General features: G+C 38.0%; 1 protein-coding gene across 6 annotated transcripts in view; it reads left to right on the forward strand.

Moving 5' to 3' along the window:
• DGKH (diacylglycerol kinase eta) overlaps window positions 1-18,955 on the forward strand; it is a 174,482-nt gene extending 155,527 nt beyond the window's left edge. For 3 of the 6 annotated variants that reach the window (XM_069802639.1, XM_069802638.1, XM_069802643.1), the window contains 3 exons: window positions 206-314; window positions 1,715-1,845; window positions 7,920-18,955. In XM_069802639.1, coding sequence (XP_069658740.1) covers window positions 206-314; window positions 1,715-1,845; window positions 7,920-8,009 — 330 coding nt within the window. In that variant the 3' untranslated portion in view covers window positions 8,010-18,955. The remainder of the gene's footprint in view (window positions 1-205; window positions 315-1,714; window positions 1,846-7,919) is intronic. The other 3 variants (XM_069802641.1, XM_069802642.1, XR_011327910.1) reach the window with 2 other exon arrangements.
• The last annotated feature ends 269 nt before the right edge of the window (window positions 18,956-19,224 follow it).

Raw genomic sequence — 19,224 nt, forward strand, 5'->3', positions numbered from 1 at the left:
TTTTTTTCCCTTTTGTGAATGTAAAGGTTTTGAATGGTTATTTAATAAATGAAACGTGTATAGAGTTAAATCCTGACATTATTCTTTACGGAAGTAAAATTTGGTCTTAATTTTTGAGATTAACTGTGAATTACCATCTCAAGCATGTAATTTAACTGTTGTTTTCTGTTAATTAGAGGTAACTTATGTCTCTTCTTTCATGCAGGATCCCCCTCTGGATTATGCTAAAAGAAACAATAGAAGTACAGTGTTTCGCATAGTGCCAAAGTTTAAAAAAGAAAAAGTTCAGAAGCATAAGACCAGCCCGCAGCCTGGTATGTGTTTTGAAATTACAAGAAAAATAGTAGCATTTGGGGAAAATGTGATTTTTGGGGGTTTTTTTGGTAAGAGGTGACATGATGAACTCTACCTAAGAGTAAGATCAGAGTGAAAAGCAACTGAGCTAACTAGCATCTTCATTAGGGTGAGGATTTCTTTCCGTGCATTTAGAAAGCATTCGGTAGGACCCCAAGACTTCCAAGTGAGCCAAAGAACCACTACAGAAATATTTAGATAGTTTTATCATGCAACAGGACCTGTGTCTTTGCTGGTGGTTACATTTGATTAACTCATTGCAATACAAGCCATAGGTAAACACACTTTTTCCCTGTGAAGCTCCAACTCAGGTTTTTCAGGTTAGTTTCAGAAGATGTGCAATTGCTTTTATCACACTGGTTTAATTAACCAGTTATTCTTAAATTTCAGACGGGTTTTAATATTAGTGAGTGAGGCAAATCAAACAAAAAGCCAGGATCGACAATATTGATTTTTTTTAATTAGAAGTTGAACAAACTCCACTCTCCTCTCTTCCCACTCTTATCCATGAACTTAGTTCCTTAAGATTATGTCCAGGAGTTAATCAGTGATCAGATGGTCCTAAAACTGTTTCTACATCTTTATCTTTTTAATGGACAGTTGGTCATGATCTGCAAAATCTTGCAGTTGTTGATCAGACTTTAGGTTTCAGATTAGACTTCAGATTTCACTTCATTGTAAAACTGATCAGCATTGAATGAAGTTGCAAAATTATAGCAATAAGTAGCATAACTATTTTTGTTTTCAATAAATGTGGTCTTATTAGGACTAATGTGGGCAACTAACCTTAGAGAACAATGTTTTACAGAGAGCTGCTTAATGGCCTATGTAACACAGTAGCTTAAAGAATACTTGTTGCATTAATTAAGAATATTAGAGTCTGTTAATTAAAACTGGACTTGCTTGCTGCCATTGCTATATTTGACGTATGGTTGATATTTTAATTTTACATGTTAATTAGTTTTTGAAGGCTTCTCCTCTCCCTGGATGACTGCTAATAATTAATGGTATAAAGCAGAACAACATTAGACTTTGCGTCACTGATCCTAAGATGGTTTAATGTGAATTTGTTGGGACATGAGGTTTTAAAGGCTTTACTGAAGAAACTGGAGTAAAGCTGAAAGCATGGCTGCAAAGCAAAGAACCCCAACTTTGTTTAGATACTTTCTCATGTTAACTGCTAACCTGTAACCTGCATGTAAAAAGGAAATTGTCAGTTTTTGTGGAAATGACACCTCTAACCTTTCCCTTTGCTAGCACGGCATTTCTACTCTGTTTTCCACTCTCTTTGGCCTAACCTTTGCTTGTGATGCATTTGAGCATGTAGAAATTAAGGGGGTTTTGCTCTTAACTTTGGTAGTTCAAAAATGGGGCACAGATGAAGTTGCTGCTTGGCTGGATCTGCTCAGTTTGGGAGAGTACAAAGAAATCTTCATCAGCCATGACATCCGAGGCTCTGAGCTTTTACATCTGGAAAGGCGAGATCTTAAGGTATTTCCTTTGTGCTACTTTTCTGCTATTGACCATTTTCTTTGACAAAACAACAACCAACTTTTCTTCTTTCCCTGCACTTGTTATGTGCTTGTAGCTTGGCTTACACTGTGCAAATATGCAATAAACTAATACGCGCTGTCCTTTGGCCTGAATTTCTGAAGTGCTGACTTGTACTCGCAACAAAGAATATCTGTTATCCAAAACTTCCTTTGCAAATTGATAGCATTATGGTTTATGTCAGAAGGCATAAGAAAAGCACATTTGATATCTTACTGACATCAATGTAATATAATGTTATCTTCAAGAGTTCACCATTTCCATTAAACAGGATCAGTATGAATCAGTTGAAGGTGATGATAATAATTTTGAATCTATCTACTGCAAGGTCAGCAGCTACGAGCAGCTGACCTGCTTCAGGTGATTTATTGTATATATATTGGATATAGTGGGTGTGAGAGAGAGAAGCAGCTTAATAAATTGCGTCATTGGACTTACATGGTGTTGGTGTTTGTGTGTCAAAATAGACCTCTGCAATAGGTTTTCTCGTCCCTGACCAACCTCTGCCTGATTTTAGCTGTAGACATCTAAAAAAGAGCACTTTTTTTGACTCCAAAATTGTAAAACTTTCTTCCTCTGAGGTCAGATTGATAAGTTTTGCAGGGAGAAATGTTACCTAGCAGTCTGAGGCTGTTATTTGAGCTTGCTGGTCTTTTTCAAGAATGACTTAAGTGCATCCATTATATGTAATAGAGGCTATATCTTTGGGGATTCATTACATTACTTTTTTCCGGGAACTCAGTAGTAATGACTTCTTGATAATGTGTTTTGCAACTGCTTTTAGCACATAAGAGAGGAAAGAGGCTATTGTATAAATCGCACACATTTACATTTAGAGTGCAAGTCATCGCTCTAGCCACAGTGCAGTAGTCTCCAGATAGAGGCAATACTTTCATACAAATATGCCATTTTTTGCGAAGTTTCTTATATAGTATGAAATCCTGACGTTATAAGGTAGTGCTTGCATTGTGTGACTGTTGCAGTAGAAGGCAGCTGCCAAAGATAGCTGTGTTTGAGATGATCTGTTTGGCTGTTGTGTATTAATTTACCCTATGGTATTAGATCACCTAAGCTTTTTTTCATGGAAGGTAAATTCCTTTCTTTCTGGATAGTTCCTGGCATGGAGGGAGAGTTTCAGGACACTCCCTACCTGCAAAAATTTAGAAATAGAAAACTGTCCAAGCAATCCACCACTATGTTCCCGTGCTAGATGTTACAAGTCCCTCTTCTGAATGGGCACTGAACAAGTTTAAAACTTAACTAGGAAACTCAGGATCACACAATGCATAGGTTTGCTAAAATGTTAAGAAATCTTAAAAAAGAATTAGGATGTCAAATTTGTTCGAATAAATGATGGTGGGTAAGATCAGTGTTAACCTAGACGTGGCTTCTGGCCATGCCTCATTTCTCATAGGTATCACTTTGACTGCATGCCCAGAAGACTGGCTCTTCAACCAAGTAAATATCTGCAGCAGGGTAATCAGCAACCTGTTATCCCTGTTGCTAAGACTCATGCTAATTCAGCATAAATAAAACCCCATCACAAAGACCTATGCCCTGAAATATCTAAAAGCCTGTCTTAGAACCTACAAAGAGACAGACTTTTACTGTCCCCTCTACCAGGGCTGCCTGGAAGCACATACGAGGCTTTAAATTGCTCAGCATAGCTGGACGAGGAGTTGCTCTACGCAAGTTGCCAAGGGTATATCCTCTGCTAGCGGAAATCTTGTTCCAGAATCGCTCTATCTGCTCGTTAGCCGATGCCGAGAGCTTCCAAAGCAGCGCTGTTCATAAGGCAGGCCAGGCTTTTGGCCAAGCATGGCTTGCGTTCTATGTAGCAACGTTGAATTTAAATAGCAGAGTTTAGCACTCGTCCTGTTCGTTACATACGGGGCATGATCTCTGCAGGGAGCCATTAAAGATGGCTCGGGGAGCCTGCAGTTTTCTGACCAGTGACCTGAATTGGTGTCAAGACGTGTAATGTGGTACCTAGGCCATGAGGAACACGTCACCAGCTGCTCTGTTAATTTTTCCTCCCTTTGGCTATCGAGATGAGTCTTCAGTGCTCTTGCGAGCTATAATCTGTCTACAGCCTCTCCTCGAGTGCAAGGTTTGTGCTTCCTGCCAAGCTTAAATGGGCTCGCCATTGATTCACAAGCTCTTAAGTCATGTGCAATAGATTTACTTCTATTACTTCTCATGTCTACAACAGGAAAAATCGTTGCCTGTTTCAGTTGAATCCTTTGGGCCCACCTTTCTTTCTGTGGTCAAAAGTAGAGGCAAAAAGCAGTACGGAAAAGGATTTGATGAAACTCTTCCTTTGCACGCATCACTGAAATAGATTGATACGTTCACTGAAGAATTGGACCTCTAATTATATATATTTCTGTGTAGCTTGTGCATCCCATTCTCAGTTAGCTCTGTGTGGCAACTGGCAAATGGAAAACACGTCCAAGAGAAACCAGACACCTCTTTCCATCCAGCCCCTGCAGTAATACCCTTTCTCCAGCCTCCTATGCCTGATTTTATTTAGGGGAATCTTAGACGTTTACATCCATGTGATTTTCTTTCCCTTGCGGAAAGGCTGAGTAGTGGATTGCAAACTATGCCGTAAAAGCTGTAGAAAGCAAGCTTGTCATGACTGTTTGGTTTTTTTTAAACTTTATTTTACAAGCTAACGCATTGAAAACTAGACTCAGATTTTTCTGAAATAAATACTGGCATTCTTAGCATTGATAACGATGTTCCTATGTACACAATAATAATCAGAACTGCAACACGTTTGGTAGGACAAAGACGATGTCTCCTTAGAGCTCCATAGCAATGCTGGTTTCCTTGGAGAAAGGGTTTCCATGCCTCATGTCAGCAGTGCCGGTCAAGCTGAAGTCTGTGCTGAGGACTGCGGCATTTCATCTCTGTGTTTCGCAGTAGCGTGTTTTGAGAAAGTTCTGGCATGGAAAATGTTTTCTAAGATTTGGTAGACTTCAGGCATGCTAGATGGCTTTTGACACTGGGAATGCAAGTAGGGGAGTTTTCTCATCTGGAAGATGTTAATATTAAGGAGTGGTTATATAAATTGTTTGGTAATATTACATTGGTGGTACATTTGGCCAAAATCTGTGGGGCAAACCTGGAATAAATGGGTTCTTGGCTAAGCAGACAGGGGCCTAAGTCACCATAATATAATGCAGATGAAGAACTCCTGAAAGCTGTTGCAAGAATTTTCATCAGCTTTTTCTTGTCCAATCTTTTTTTTTTTTTTTTTTTTTTCTTTTCTTTTTCAGTTTTTTGAGCCTTACCTGCTGTAGGTCCAGAGATGGCAAAGTGGTTAGGGAGAGCAGAAGGAGAGGTGATCCTGTGGTTTTAAGGCCACAGCTGGGGAAAAAGAAAGGCTATTCTCTTCCTCAGACTGGCTAGAGTCTTGTCTTCAAACCCATATTTTGGTCAAATTGAATTTTTGTTAATTAGATATCAATGAAATATGGACTGATTATGTAGAGCATGATGAAACTCATGCATGCACAAAAATGCAGTGATCTTTGGGGATCTTGCTTTTTGAATGATGCATGATATGCTGCTGTAGCAGATCCTTTTAGTCTGAGATGAGAGAATTTCTGCAAACTTTCCTGCATCAGTAGTAAACTGAGAATACTAGATAGCATCTAGGGTCAGGAATGTATAAATTTTAATTTCCTCCAGACCAAACTATTACACAAGCATAAAAATTCAGCTTTTGTCTTGTTGGTTGGGGTTTTTTTGCCCTGGAAGTGTGGCAGAATTTATCAAAAGGGTCCCAAAAAGCGTGATGAGGCTCTTGAGACTTGCTGTTCTGATCTACATTACAGCAACTTCAACTGGCATGGAAATAAAACTGAAATCTCTTGCCTCTGAAACATAGGCGTTGTTCACGATACTTTGTAAAGGTTGGTGGAAAAAGTGGCTGAGTTTTCTGGGAATTTCATAATATGACTCTTTCCTCTGATCTTTGAAGTCTGGCAGCATCTCGCTATGTTGCTTATCCAACAGAAGTTCTACTCGTGAAACATGTTTGTTTTGAAGAATTTGCAAGTTCTTAACCTTTAACATGTGTGGCTTCTCGTGGTTTGGAAAGTATCCTTATGGGTTTTCCCTTATGTAGAATTTCCTCCACACAGCAACTAGGCTATTTCAGTAGTTTCAATAGTCGTGTGTATTTTTGATTCATTGGAAAATTAAGTTTAGCATAAAAAAGAAAATATTCTCCAAATCTAAAATGAAAAATATTACTGTCATTGTGGGATGAGTTTAACAACTGCTACCTACATCAACTCTCTTAACTTAAAAATGAGTACTACATTTTTTTATAAGTGAGATGAGCATTAGCAGAAATGAAATATAAATTGATGTGATGTGGAAAATCAGAAGTTTTTTTCAGATAAGTTTATGAACAGCACTTGATTTGGGGGACTATAATGAACATATCTTGAACTCTAATGCTGACAACTTAGTGCCCTAATGCTGGAAAGGACGGTCACGTATTTATCATACTGATAGTTTTCATCTGAAGAAACAACCAGGTTTTTTTCATCTCTAACATAACCAGAATTCAATCTTGAGACTCTCTGAAAATTAATCCACCTGTTTAATCTGTGCTGTGCTGCCTTTACAATAAAATAATTAATACATGCCCATCTTACCGCCCCTTTCTTCCTTTGGAGAAATGCAAAATTAATTGCATGCTAACACTTTTAAGTAATATAAGGCACAGATTTTCTGAGGTTTCTTCTGGCTGTAGAAAGGTTGATACAGTCTTTGTGTAGAGTATGTACAGAATATTATATATGGTTTCATTTTTCACTCTGAGGATAATTATTTCAAGCTGCTTAATTAGACTCCTTTCCTTTTAATGTCTTCATAATGGAAAATCTTCCAACTAAAATAAAATTATTTTTATTTCAGAAAAACAGATAGTGAAACTTCTAGGGTTTTTTTATTTAATCACATTCTACACAGGTAGCTAGTGTTTGACTCTCTGTCACTTGCTCAACATCACTAACACAAGGATTTTAAAGAGTTTTTCAAAGCTGGGCTTTACAGGTAAAGGAAGCAGATTTCCACCAAACTGGGCTGAAAACTCATTAGCGCAGTTGGGGATCATTAGCACAGCTGGGCATCCCATTCTGCTCTGACCATTGGACCAGTCAAAATTGAAAAGGGATGCTGGTAAAGCTGTTATTATTACTGGAAGAGGTTTGCTGCAAAAAATTCTTGTCTATTGTCATTCCCTACGGAGATGGGTCCCAGAAACCAATATTAGAAACATTTCAGCTGATGTGATTGCTTTAGTGGCGGCTACAAGGAGATTTATGCTTGTGCTTTTTACATTTTCCTTTGGGATGTGACTGTCATGTCTCTGAGAACTTTTCTTCCAGCTCTCTAATCAGGAAGATCCATGATGGGAGACGTCACCTTTTTGGAATGAAAAATAAATGCTTACCTTTTCTATTGCTCTCTAAAGGGAAGTTGTCCTACATGCCTGTAGCCATTACATCCACTTTCCCTTGAGAAACTGGGGATATGTGTGTTTGTTGATTAAAACAGACATCATAGGGCCTCAGATCAAGTGACATTGCTGGACAGAAGCTCTAATCCATCACATCCTACCAAGCATTATTGCTGTATTAGAGAGGAGGGGGAGATTGTTCTTTTTTTGCCAGAAATTGTGAAAGGTTTTGTACTCAGAAGTCAAGTGAAAGAAGTTTTTGACAGATATTGCAGTGCCTTGGGTTGTCATTATTGCAGGTAAGTAATTTTCTGTCTGCAAGACAGAGAGGGATTCATTGTATGCTCTAAGCAATTATTTTATTAGGCAACACTTGCTGGGGCCACGGAATCTTTTTTGGCTAATGTTGACTGCAGTGAGCACATTTCTAGATATCTGTTGCATGGTTAGATCATAATCAATGGGGTGGTTTTTTTCCTTTTTGTAAATAAACTTCCTTCTTTTTCTCTTTTTTTTTTTTCTTATTCTGTAGGACCTGGGGATAACGAAAGTGGGTCATATGAAGCGAATTCTCCAGGGAATTAAAGAGCTCGGCAAGAACACCCCTTTGTCTGAAGTGTAATTATGCTGGTGCTCTCCGTAGAGAGAGAAGGGAAAGTTGCTGGAGAGGCAAAGCTGTTGCAGGCACTTGGCTGTCTTTGTAGTTTACTCTATGGAAGAATAAGCACCAGTGTTTGTACAGGCTAGTATCTCCGAATTCTTGTATGGTGAAGAGCTTGCTGCAAGACTACAAAAGGATTTGTGCCAAAAAAAAAAAAGGAAAAGGTGACATGTTCCGTGAAGAGGTTTTCTCGGTGTGCAAACTTGGCCAGTTCGGATAAGCACATTTTGGTAAATCGATTGGTTTATGGTGAACTGCACTGACTGGAAAATATAACCAAGAAATGATTGCTTTGCTTCCATGCAGCTCAGTATGCCTCTCTTTATGCTGCAGCAAGATACCACTGTACAGCATGAGGTTGTCCGGTTATCCTTCCGAGGCATAGCTCCATAAAACCTCCTGCGCAGGAGACGGAGAGGTTTCGGATGTTCGACACGTGAGCCTAGCAGTGCCGCAGGTACCCAGCACTCGCCGGCCACGCAGAAGGGGGGAGAGATAACCTTGTGATACCATGAATGCAAACTAACGCATGGTGTGCCTGCCTGAATCGTCTGTTGTTCTGTTGCATGACACATCTGATACTTTAAACACTTGAACAACTTTTATATCGGTTTGAATGAGATTTAATTTATTACTACTTGAGTGGCTTTTTTTTTTTTTTTTTTTTTCCAGTTTCAGGCACTTTTCTATTCTTCAGTGTTGTGTTATGCCTAAAATGTGTTCCTACGGCAAAGGATGTGTGGGTGTGGAAACTTAGCATTTGTGCCATATTCAGCAGATTATATGCATTATATATGATTGAAACACTGTACAGTTAGATTTTTAAATATACCATGTACAGAAGGTATATCAGGTAACTAACTTATGAGTATTTTTGAAAGACCGGTACCTCACAAAAATATCAATTGGCTTCCTGCATGGAAAAATGATAAAGGATTTTCTCATGGTGCATTTTAATGTAGTTGTTCTGTTATCTCAAACAGCTGTAGCATATTTGAACTTTTAGGCACTAATGGCTTTATTTACTCTATTGTTCAAAAAGCAGGTTGAAACATTAATGAAAATTTTTTACAGGAAAATTCATTTTATTTATCAGACATAAGAAGAGTTTTAAAATGTAGCAGCTGATTTGATTTTTGTGGGGTAAGCTTTTACTCATTACTAATTAACTATTAATTTAAAAATGTCTCTGTATGCATTTCTTTACAAAGGCATCAACTTGTTTCTTGTCAGCACTCCTACATGGGTAGATCATAAAAATTCAAAAAACAAACTCTAAGGTTTTACACTATGCATGCAAAGATGAATCACATGCAAGATAGTAATCCATGAATGTAAACAGGTTAAAAAATGAAAACTATCTTTGTTTAGAAACTGCGTTAGACCAGAGATTATAAGGTTATTTATAGTTTACTTAAATGAAACATAGCTTCATAATTGAATTTCCTGGTTAATTTTTCACAAAAATATTAATCTAGTAGAAAAAGAATTTGCATATAGCTACAAAAAACCCTACTTAAATGTTTGAGATGAGATGATATGGCACCACCTGCCAGAAAACTTGCACAGAATTGCTGTCTGCTTGCTGTTCCTAACAACGTGTTATTGCAGCACGAGGAACGCTTGACTTTTACTTAATCAAGTAGCTTTGACACTTCTTACAGGTTAAAAAGTATCTTAATATCTATTTATGTTTTCCTCGTAGGCAGCAGAGTAAGGTTTCATTTGTTTTTTCCAAAGCTTATCTCATCTCCCCTGTCTGAAGGGGCCAACGTCAAGTACGGCATCCTGGCTTTGCCCTCCCTTTCTTGTGAGTATGATGGGAGTCATCCCTTGGAAAGTAGATGGGAATCATCCCTTGGAAAGTAAGATCTATTCCCCTCATTGCTTTATTGAAAAAAGAAGATTAAAAAAAAAAATAAAAAGGACCAAACCAGGCTTCGTTTATATCCAATTATAGTACTATGTGCTCTTGTTGCTGTAGGTTCAACAGGCACCACTCTGGGAGCTCTGTGGACATAATTGATTATTCTGGTAAACAAACAGAAGTAAAAGGCTATGTTCCATTAGAGTTTCTGTAAAAAACAAACCAAAATCCCTTTGCCAAGTGACATGATTTTCATGCTGTTGTATGAAAAGCATATGCAAACAATGGGAAGTTAGGCAAACAATGGAAAGATTATATATTTTTTAATGTACTTGACATTCACCCCTTTAATGAAGTTCAGATGGCATCTGTCACGTCTTTGCACGTTGTATTTCCTTTTCTCTTTGTTTCTCTGTAAGCTACGCTATATTTTAACGTGTGGCAGCGTTCTAATATATCAGATGTTACGGTAGACTACGTAGTTAATCTTTCTGGTCAATTCAAGGACAGAATACATAGAAGAACTTCCCTTGCTTTCCTGATTGTAGGATACACTCTCTTTACTACCTTCAGCCTTGCTATATGAAATGTGTTAAGATGGGCTATGGAACAGGATCTCTTCAGGTCCCTGTAGAGGTCTATGCTGAGTACATTAAAAAAAGGGAGCTGGTTTTAGGCAGGGAAAATGGGCAAATGTTGTTTGTAACGCAGCTTTCTTGTGGCACTCCTCAAATTACCTCAGTATAGGACTAATGATCAATTGTCTTTGTAGAGTTCTTTTTTCTTTAAATGACCACCAAAGAATTTAACTTCGATTGTCCTAAGCAGAAGGTTTTTTTTAAACGTGCAAGTAGAACGAAAATTGTAAGCATCATTTATGCTGTATTTATTAGATGCCCAGGAGAGCAAATTTTATGCAACTCTATGCCTTAGACTAGTGTTGGCCATCAAATCCAAATGCATCTGACAAGGAGGCTCAAAATATTTTACAGGGTTTCTCTGAGGTCATGGGTCGTAACTGTGTTTAGTGATGTGGCTTTTCTAAAGAAAGACTTTTGAACACAGTGTTACTATCTCATGATTATTGTAATTTCCAAGTATTGGGGTTTTTTTCCTTACTGCTGTAGAAGTCCCAGCTCCTAGAACTAAGGACATACATAGCTACATTTTTAATGAACTGAATTCTTTATAATTTAATCTTGATGTTTAAAGTGCTTCAAAGCATACATCCCAATATTTCAGCAAAAATAAGGTAAACACATCCCCTAAAAGTAGTTAGTTTTTTAGAACACAAGTTATCCCAATAGATACTGTGGAGCCCAATTCAACATGCTAGATTTATCAAACAAAAAAATGACTATACAGAGTTTACCGGATGAATTTGTTTCCCCTAGTCAAATACACTTAATTTCCATGGTCAGTCAGCATACCTTAAAATCTGAAAGGAATACAGAGCAATCGGCATTTTTTTTGAAGCAGCTGGTATTCATATAGATGAAATGCCTTACACCTCAGAAAGAGGAAGAGGAGAAATGCATGTTTTAAAATGGCAGCAGATTGCAAAGTGCATGCTTCTGTTTTGTCAATTTTGAATAGGATTTTTCCAGTTCACTGTATTCAGTTGCTGTAACAACCTCTGATTCAGGTCATGCAAGTATTGCCTTTATAATGCCTAATGCCTTCTTCTTAGAAACTGAATGAAATCAGGCAAGCTCATGGTTGTAGGTGTTGAGGGTTTTTTACAATACTTTAAAGAAAACATTTGTTCAAAAATGAAATTTTTTATATGATGGCAATTACAAATTTTCTTTATGGTACATTTTTGTGCATTTCTCCTTAACCACTTTTTTTTTCTCTCAAACCTCTCTTTCAAAGAAAAATATTTTAAACTTGGAAAAACAGTAAAATGTAAAGCGTGTGATCAAAAACCCTCCCAGACTATTTCAATCCAGTATTTCTTACTTTGGGACTGGAGTAAACATGCTTGGTCCTGTAAATAATAATCAATAGAAATCATCTTTCTCTCTCCAACCCTGCCCAAAGAAATTCATACTGTGATGTTGTAGAACTGTAATTCGAACAAGAGGAATTGATTTTTTTTTATAATGGCCCATTTCATATTTTCCTATGCTTTTTGTAGAGAAATAGCTGCCAGTTTTGACTTTTTAATTGAACTCAGCGATACTAATTCACTTAATGAAAATTCCGTGATGCCTTGATAATGAACAGATCTTATTTCAAGGGTAAAATCATCAGCGTTTTTCGATGCATCTCGTCTTCCTTTCGGGAAGACTGGCAGGAGACCTTTTTCACATGTAATGGAAAATTAATATATAAAGCAAATATGAGAGGATGTTCCATAGTCCAACTTTAAAAATAGATGTAAAACTACATGTTATACATAGATAATTCCACAATGGACTTGTAAGACAACAACCCCCACAGTGATTCCATTTTGCTTGATGCTTCCTATTAATGACTGCATTACTAGTGTTTACTATTATTTCTCCATTGGTCTGTCTCTGCCCCTAAGTATTAAGTTCTTGCATATAAGTTTGACAGCTCTGGTAACTAATAATTAGCAGTGCAAAAAGTCTGTGTGAAAGGTAAAGTCACAAGTGATGTATGTTGTTGAGGATAACCGAGCTGGAGCAATACATTCAGCTTACAACCAGGAAATCATCTTGTCACTCATGTGAGTAAGTGGGAGCCACAGAAAATTATATAAGTAATTATAAATTTATTTTTTCACCCCAGTGACCTAAGTACCTCTCAATGCAGCATCCTGAGTGTTAAATTTATACTACGGGCTCTCCCACTTTTTTGATGCTGTTTTCATAGATTGGATGCTTTGTAGTATGATTTTTTCATATCATCAGTGCTCGATGCTGCTTATTCTAATTGCGAAGATTTAACGTTTGCAGGAACTGTACATGACTGTATTGCTGTCTTAAGTAAAAGGAGGAGTTTTTGATGGCTTGAGGAAGCTGAGGAGTTTGGACAGGACTTAAAATATCTCTGCTGCCTCTTCAGAGATGAATGGTAGTGTCAGCACAATTGATAAAGCATCATTCGGTAATTATCAATAGACGATCTTTACTGGTTGTATAAATTTCTGTATTTATGTATAGAATATAGTGTGGAAATTGATCTTTTTTACAAAAAGAAAAAAATTTTCTAGTTCTTTTCTACTACTGTTGGATTAGGTTTAATAGCTCTGTTAATGGTTTGCTTAATGTACTTGAAATGCTCATTTCTGCCATACAGAAGTCCAGTTTGTTTCTCAGAAATTATATTCCATTTGGAAGCCATCTGGAGACTTCCAGGAGGCTATTCCTGTAGCCAGTTGGAGCTAATACCAAAATTCATAGCAACTTCTGTAGGCTCAATAGTGATTGCCCTCAATATTTTAACTGAAAAAAAATGGTTTTGAAAGTTGGGGTTTTTTTTCCAGACCGTAGAATTAAACTTAAAACATCATCCCCTCATCAACTGTAAAAAAATAAAATATTAACACTGTTAACACTTTGGCAAACTAACAAAATGCTGGCAATTACAGACCTGAGAGTATTCCTGGACAAATTGTAATGAATTTAGCTGCAGTGGTTAAAGACCTACCACCTTCAGAGCAGTCAACACAGAATTCATACATTTGCTTGGTAAAACTATAAACATCTGTTTTAAATTAATTGAAGCCCTTGTCTCCCAGTTGATACAAGCACTTTTTATATAAACTCTTTGATGGGAGTTTGAGTTCATATAACCTATTGCTTATATTAGCAAGGGCAGAAGAAGCTGGTACATAATTTCTGTTTAACACAGGTCATGTCTCTACTAATGTTCTCACGCTGCTTCCCAGCTCCCGTGTCTGGATGACTTCCCAGCTGCTTGGCAAGATGAGACCCTCGCATGTCTCCCCCCGTTTCTGTTCAGAAGAGCTGGACAGGCAGGACAGGAGAAAGCTGTAGCATATTCCAGGAAATCTAGATTGAGCAGGGCTTCAGGCTCCAAGCTCCAGCATAGCCATGGTGGACAAAAATCCTTTAAGTTATACTCTTGCAGTCCCCGCTAAAAGCTGTATTTAGCTTGCCATGCCACTAACAATTAACACTAGCTACTGGAATGCCCTTGGAAGGAGAGGTGGTTTTGCTAATCCACCAGCTGTGTAAGACTTTTGAAAATACTAGAAATTATGGTAGCTACTAGTAGGACAAGTACACAAGTGACTAAGCTGTATTTTATTCTATGGAACAAACACTTCGGAAAAAAATATTTGTAGTATGACTGAAAGATTAGTGTTAGGATTGAAAAGATACTGGAAGTAAAAGCGATATGGTACAAAGTTTGAAGTACTTTAAATTATATTTTTTTTCCAAATTCATTGGAAGCACTTCTTCTAGGAAGCTGTGTTTGATCCAGGTATAGCTATGTTATACTAGGGCATGTGAACTAGAAGATGAAACCAGGAAGAAATGAACTACAAGTAAAATTGGGTAGTTTGTTTTCAGGATGGAAACTGAGTGAAAAGCCAAAACCTAACCCCTCACAGTGCCCCAAATGCCTACTATGAATATTTAAAGGAAATTAGCATTTTAAGTCCTATTTTTCATAAACTAAAGTGTTAATTGGATAGAAAACATTTTAGCTTAATTAATAACCTGGCAATGTCATTAACAGGGAAAGAGTTACAGACGTGACTGTTTTTCTCCCCGAGTTAGTTGAGGTAAGCTCTGTTTGGGACTAATTCTCATTGCAGTCACAGCCAATTGTTACATGAATGGGGTGGATGAGGAAAGCCGTTCGAAGCTGCTTTGTCTTGCTTTTCAGGGAGGGAGAGCACGTGTGCTGACAAATCAGGCCTGGGGGCTCTTAATGAGAATTTTAAGAACGTAAGATTTTCCATCGGAACAGTTTGTGAAGGTTTATAGCAAGCACACGGGCATGCGGATACCCCCGTGAAGTTTCTAGTGGCACTGTCCTCTCACAAGATGCCATCTCTCTATATTGAAACAGGCATTTGGACTGTACTGCTTAGCCAGATTTCGGAGGATTTTCTACAGGCATCTGTCACTCGTGGTGTCCATACTTTGTGTCCTGGATTTCTGTCTCCTTAAAACATGCACTTTGAACAATGCGGGCGTCCATATGTGACAAAAAATTGCCATTTTTCCCCCCCTTAAAGAGCACAGCTTGTGAACCTGTCCTGAAATAATTCATTTCATTAGCCACTCCCTTACACTGTGTCCTTTGAATCCTGAAAGAGCTGAAACATGGGACCTCCCTAGAGCTGCCAGTTACGTAGTAATTTAGTTCGCTGAAGCTTGTATGTCGAGAGGATCATCAAAAGGCAAGATAATATTCACAGCAGAAGGCGAGATGTGCAACAGATGGGATTTGTACATAAAGAGTACAAGCCGTTGAGGAGCTTCTGAGAGGTGAAGAGGGCCTGATCTCTGCAACAGAGTTCTGGTGCTTCTTCGTTGCTGTCATCACACACAAATCATTTAACGACATCTAATACTACCAACTTCCTGTCTTAATTCACGGTGACAGCAAACATATCAGTACTAACAGAACTTCTCACCGCCACAACTGTACGTCCAGAGCAGGTATCTTGAAATGCTGAGCGCTGTGGAATCACATGAATGTACTTGTGGTGTATGTTCTGGCACGTAAAAAAAGCAAATTTAATCTAAAGGTATTTTAAAGCTCCTGAGAGGCTCCCAGCCCAACATGGTTGATTCCTCTCATTAGCCAGGCTTGTCACTTAAACTAGTATTCCAGTCAAGTACACCTGTTAGTTAATTCTGTAGTAACATGCACCTACTTGCATGAATGGGTGCATAAAGTGCACATGGAAATGTTGCGGAGATGTGATGCTGTATATTTTTCTGCATAATTCATATCTGGGTCTGAATTGTGTTTTGTAGCAAAAAGCTGAAACACACAATTTTGACCCAATTCAGAAACATATTCAATAGAAAATTAAAACATCTAACATGATTTATACTGGTTTAGGTAAAAATTGCTGCGCACTTGGTAGGTTCTGCCCTTCGTTCCCCGTTCGCTCCACAGGAAAGTTCATCGTCTTTGCAAACATACAGATCTGTTGGGACTTAGGCACGTGCTTAGCTTTAAAGAGCACTTCAGTCCCCCTTGGAGATTGCTCATGTAATTTAGTTTTAGCATTTACGTGTAAGCCTACAAAGGATTTGAGTAGGTAGAAACTCTTCCTCGCATAAAAGTTATCATCAAGACTGACCATCGGTAGAGTTTTAAATGCCATACCTATGAATGTTGTTCTCTTGCCAGTATTTGCATATGTGTGTGTGTATATATGTAGTACTTAGTCTGCAGTGTGTATGTGCGTGCACACCTGTATATATATATATATATGTATATACATACCCTGGTTTTGCCCACTATAGTGATGCCAACTTGTGTGTAGAGCCAAAAAAACTTAAAACTATACAATGCTTGAAATGCTGCATTGTTTTTATTATAGTATTTTTTATATCAGACGAATTGCAGGATGTTTACAGATGCTTATAAATATTTAACTTATACAATGGAGTGGCAGGATGTTTATGATTGTTGTCAGCTAAAGAATTGTATATGATTCTGGGTGAAATTTTGGCTTTGTTGAAATCCTTGGCAAAACTCCCATTGATCTCACTGGGGCCAAGATTAAACCCCTCTGAATCTATTGTTTACTGGCTATTTTCCTACTGTGATAATTTTTTTAAATGAGTGAAATGTATTTATTTTTTCCCAATGTGAAATCTGCAGTTGCTATTTGGATTTTTCTACAGAACCTGCAAACTACAACACAGGTGGGAATATATGCCTCAGAGAATGTACAGAATTTTTCATTGGTCTGGTCCTTGAATATGTCTAAGAAAATACCTTCTAAAATAACTTTTGTAAGATTTAATACAAAATCTTCTAAAACCAGATCACCTTTCATACCTCTCTCCACAAAGAGGGCATGCAGCGTGGCAGGTGAAAATGAAGAATTATTTATTGATGAATAAAAACTAGTCCCGTCTATTTTGTATACCTACTGATTTCATGCAGCTCACCTGGCTCTACAGATCTGGACTGAGACACTTGAAGTACCTTATCCAAAAGTACCTTATCGGGGCTGGGGGGGGGAGTTATTATAGTATATGGCTTTAAACTTCTCCTCAAGCCATGGAGGAATCTTCAGAGCCAGTCTGTAGAATGATTCTTTTAATATTTTACGGATGAATAAAATTATGAAACTATTAAGTGGTAAGGCAAATCAGACAACTGCTTGACATTAGAGAAATCACTTGTTTAGAGAAAGAAGGATCAGTTCTTTAATAGCACCAGGGAGGAAAAATACCTTAATGCAGCGCTTCCTAAATCCCTTTTCAGGGTATCTTTTAATTGTGTATGCTCTAAGTATATTCTTCCTGTAAAAAAAATAAGGCTGTGAAACAGCTAAATAGATGCATCTTAATTTCTTCATCTAAGGCTAAAAATATCATTTTCAAAGAAGAGCTATCATGCACTTTGAGATATGTGTCCAGAGCAGGTAAGTTTATATTCATCGTAGATAGTCATCCCAGGGATACAGTAGGATTTGTAAAATGTAGTAGCTATGCCAATGTTATCAAAAGCTGAAGAAATAGCAAGCCAGCCGTATTCCCCCGCGAGGCTCTTTCTGAAGACATCTGTGCAGAATGCCCACCACTCTCAGGAGTCATTTGCTGTGATTTTGTTTTAAGAAAGGATCATATTCAGATTCCTACTCTTCCCCTTGCTAATAAGGAAGGAAGTATGTACCTTGGTTGAACTTTCCAGGAGTTTGTTGGCTATAGAAACAGACCTCAAAAGAATAAACAGTCGAGGCGATCAGTAGGCTCGTGGAGGATGCACAGGGCTCTGCCTGGGCTCGCTAGTCTGCTATTGTGGATCCGATTACAGATTTGGGGTGAAAAAAAATCTCCTGTTGTGCTCCCGCTGCGGTCAGCGGCAAACCCCCATGATTGTTAACGGGAGCAGATGGGCGCCCAAGTGAGCAGGCAACTTTCCTTTTGCACGTTCGTTATCATTCTGTAATTCTAGTCGGGACTGTTGTTCAGGACATGCCATTATTTGTCTGAAAGGCAACGGCGAGTAGAGGATATGCGAGGAAATGAGGGGGAAGTGGCTGGAGGTCTGGATTCTGCCTTTAGTTTCCTGCCGCGGAGCTGGTGCAAGACTGGGGGCAACCCATTTAACCTTGGTGTGCCTCACTTTCTCCGCCCGTGGGACTGAGGATGCTTACCGCCTTCGAACAGCCCCCCCGAGACCGAGAGGAGAGCAGTGGTATATAAGCAGCTACGTTTTACTGACACTATTATATGTAGTATAAATAAATTACTTTTGTCCGTAACACTGCAAAAATTGCTTTTCCTAGTTTCGGTTCTATTTGATGACCTATTGCATTTGGGGTAGTCAGTTCTGAAGCTTGGCGATTGCTCTAGTACTTAATTACACACACATAGTGGGCTCTGTTTGCTGCAGAAAAGAGTAAAACTTTAAACTGCCTGACAAAACTTGCCAATGAAGTATATCTAACAGAGCAGGGGTGTAACTTTTGGCTTTATTTACTTGTAATAATGGTAAGGAACAGTGAATTTTGTTTGTTTACATACTGTTTACAATGGCACAGTTTTATTTTTAATATATAAAAAACAATTGAGGTATTTATTGCATATACTATTTTAAAGATGTTTTATGTGTTTTCACCTTTGGAATATATTGTTACATTTCCTTGTACAGATAATTTGGGTGGCTTTGTTAATATAGTTAGTAATTTTTATGACTACTAAGTGACCAGTTTTCCGTGCCTTTTTATTGTTGGATGCATGATTACATATTTATTATTGTATGGAAGTCACTGAGATGTGTATTTTTGTATTCTGCTGGAAGCAATGGTTGATTTTATTGTACATGATAAGAGATGCCTTCCATAATGGGCACTCGTATGAGATCTTCCTTCTCAAATAAACAGAATGCATTCAATGTATGTAATTCCTTGAATTTTTTCTGTGTCTGGAAATCAGTGGAAATCCTTGAACATCATGACACTGAATTTTAGATGTTATCCACTCAAAATGTGGGCTGCTACCAATGTCATCAAATGCAAACCAAAATTCCCCATTGAAATCAACACAATGGCAAGTCCTTGGCACAGTGTAAGCCTTTGTAATTTAAAAGAAAACTCTGTATGTTAAAACTAAATAAAATTTGGATGAATGACTATCAAGCATCATTTCTATTCAGTCTGCCACACAC

The sequence above is a fragment of the Haliaeetus albicilla genome, chromosome 15 (assembly GCF_947461875.1).
Source record: "Haliaeetus albicilla chromosome 15, bHalAlb1.1, whole genome shotgun sequence".
Classification (NCBI taxonomy): Eukaryota; Metazoa; Chordata; class Aves; order Accipitriformes; family Accipitridae; genus Haliaeetus; species Haliaeetus albicilla.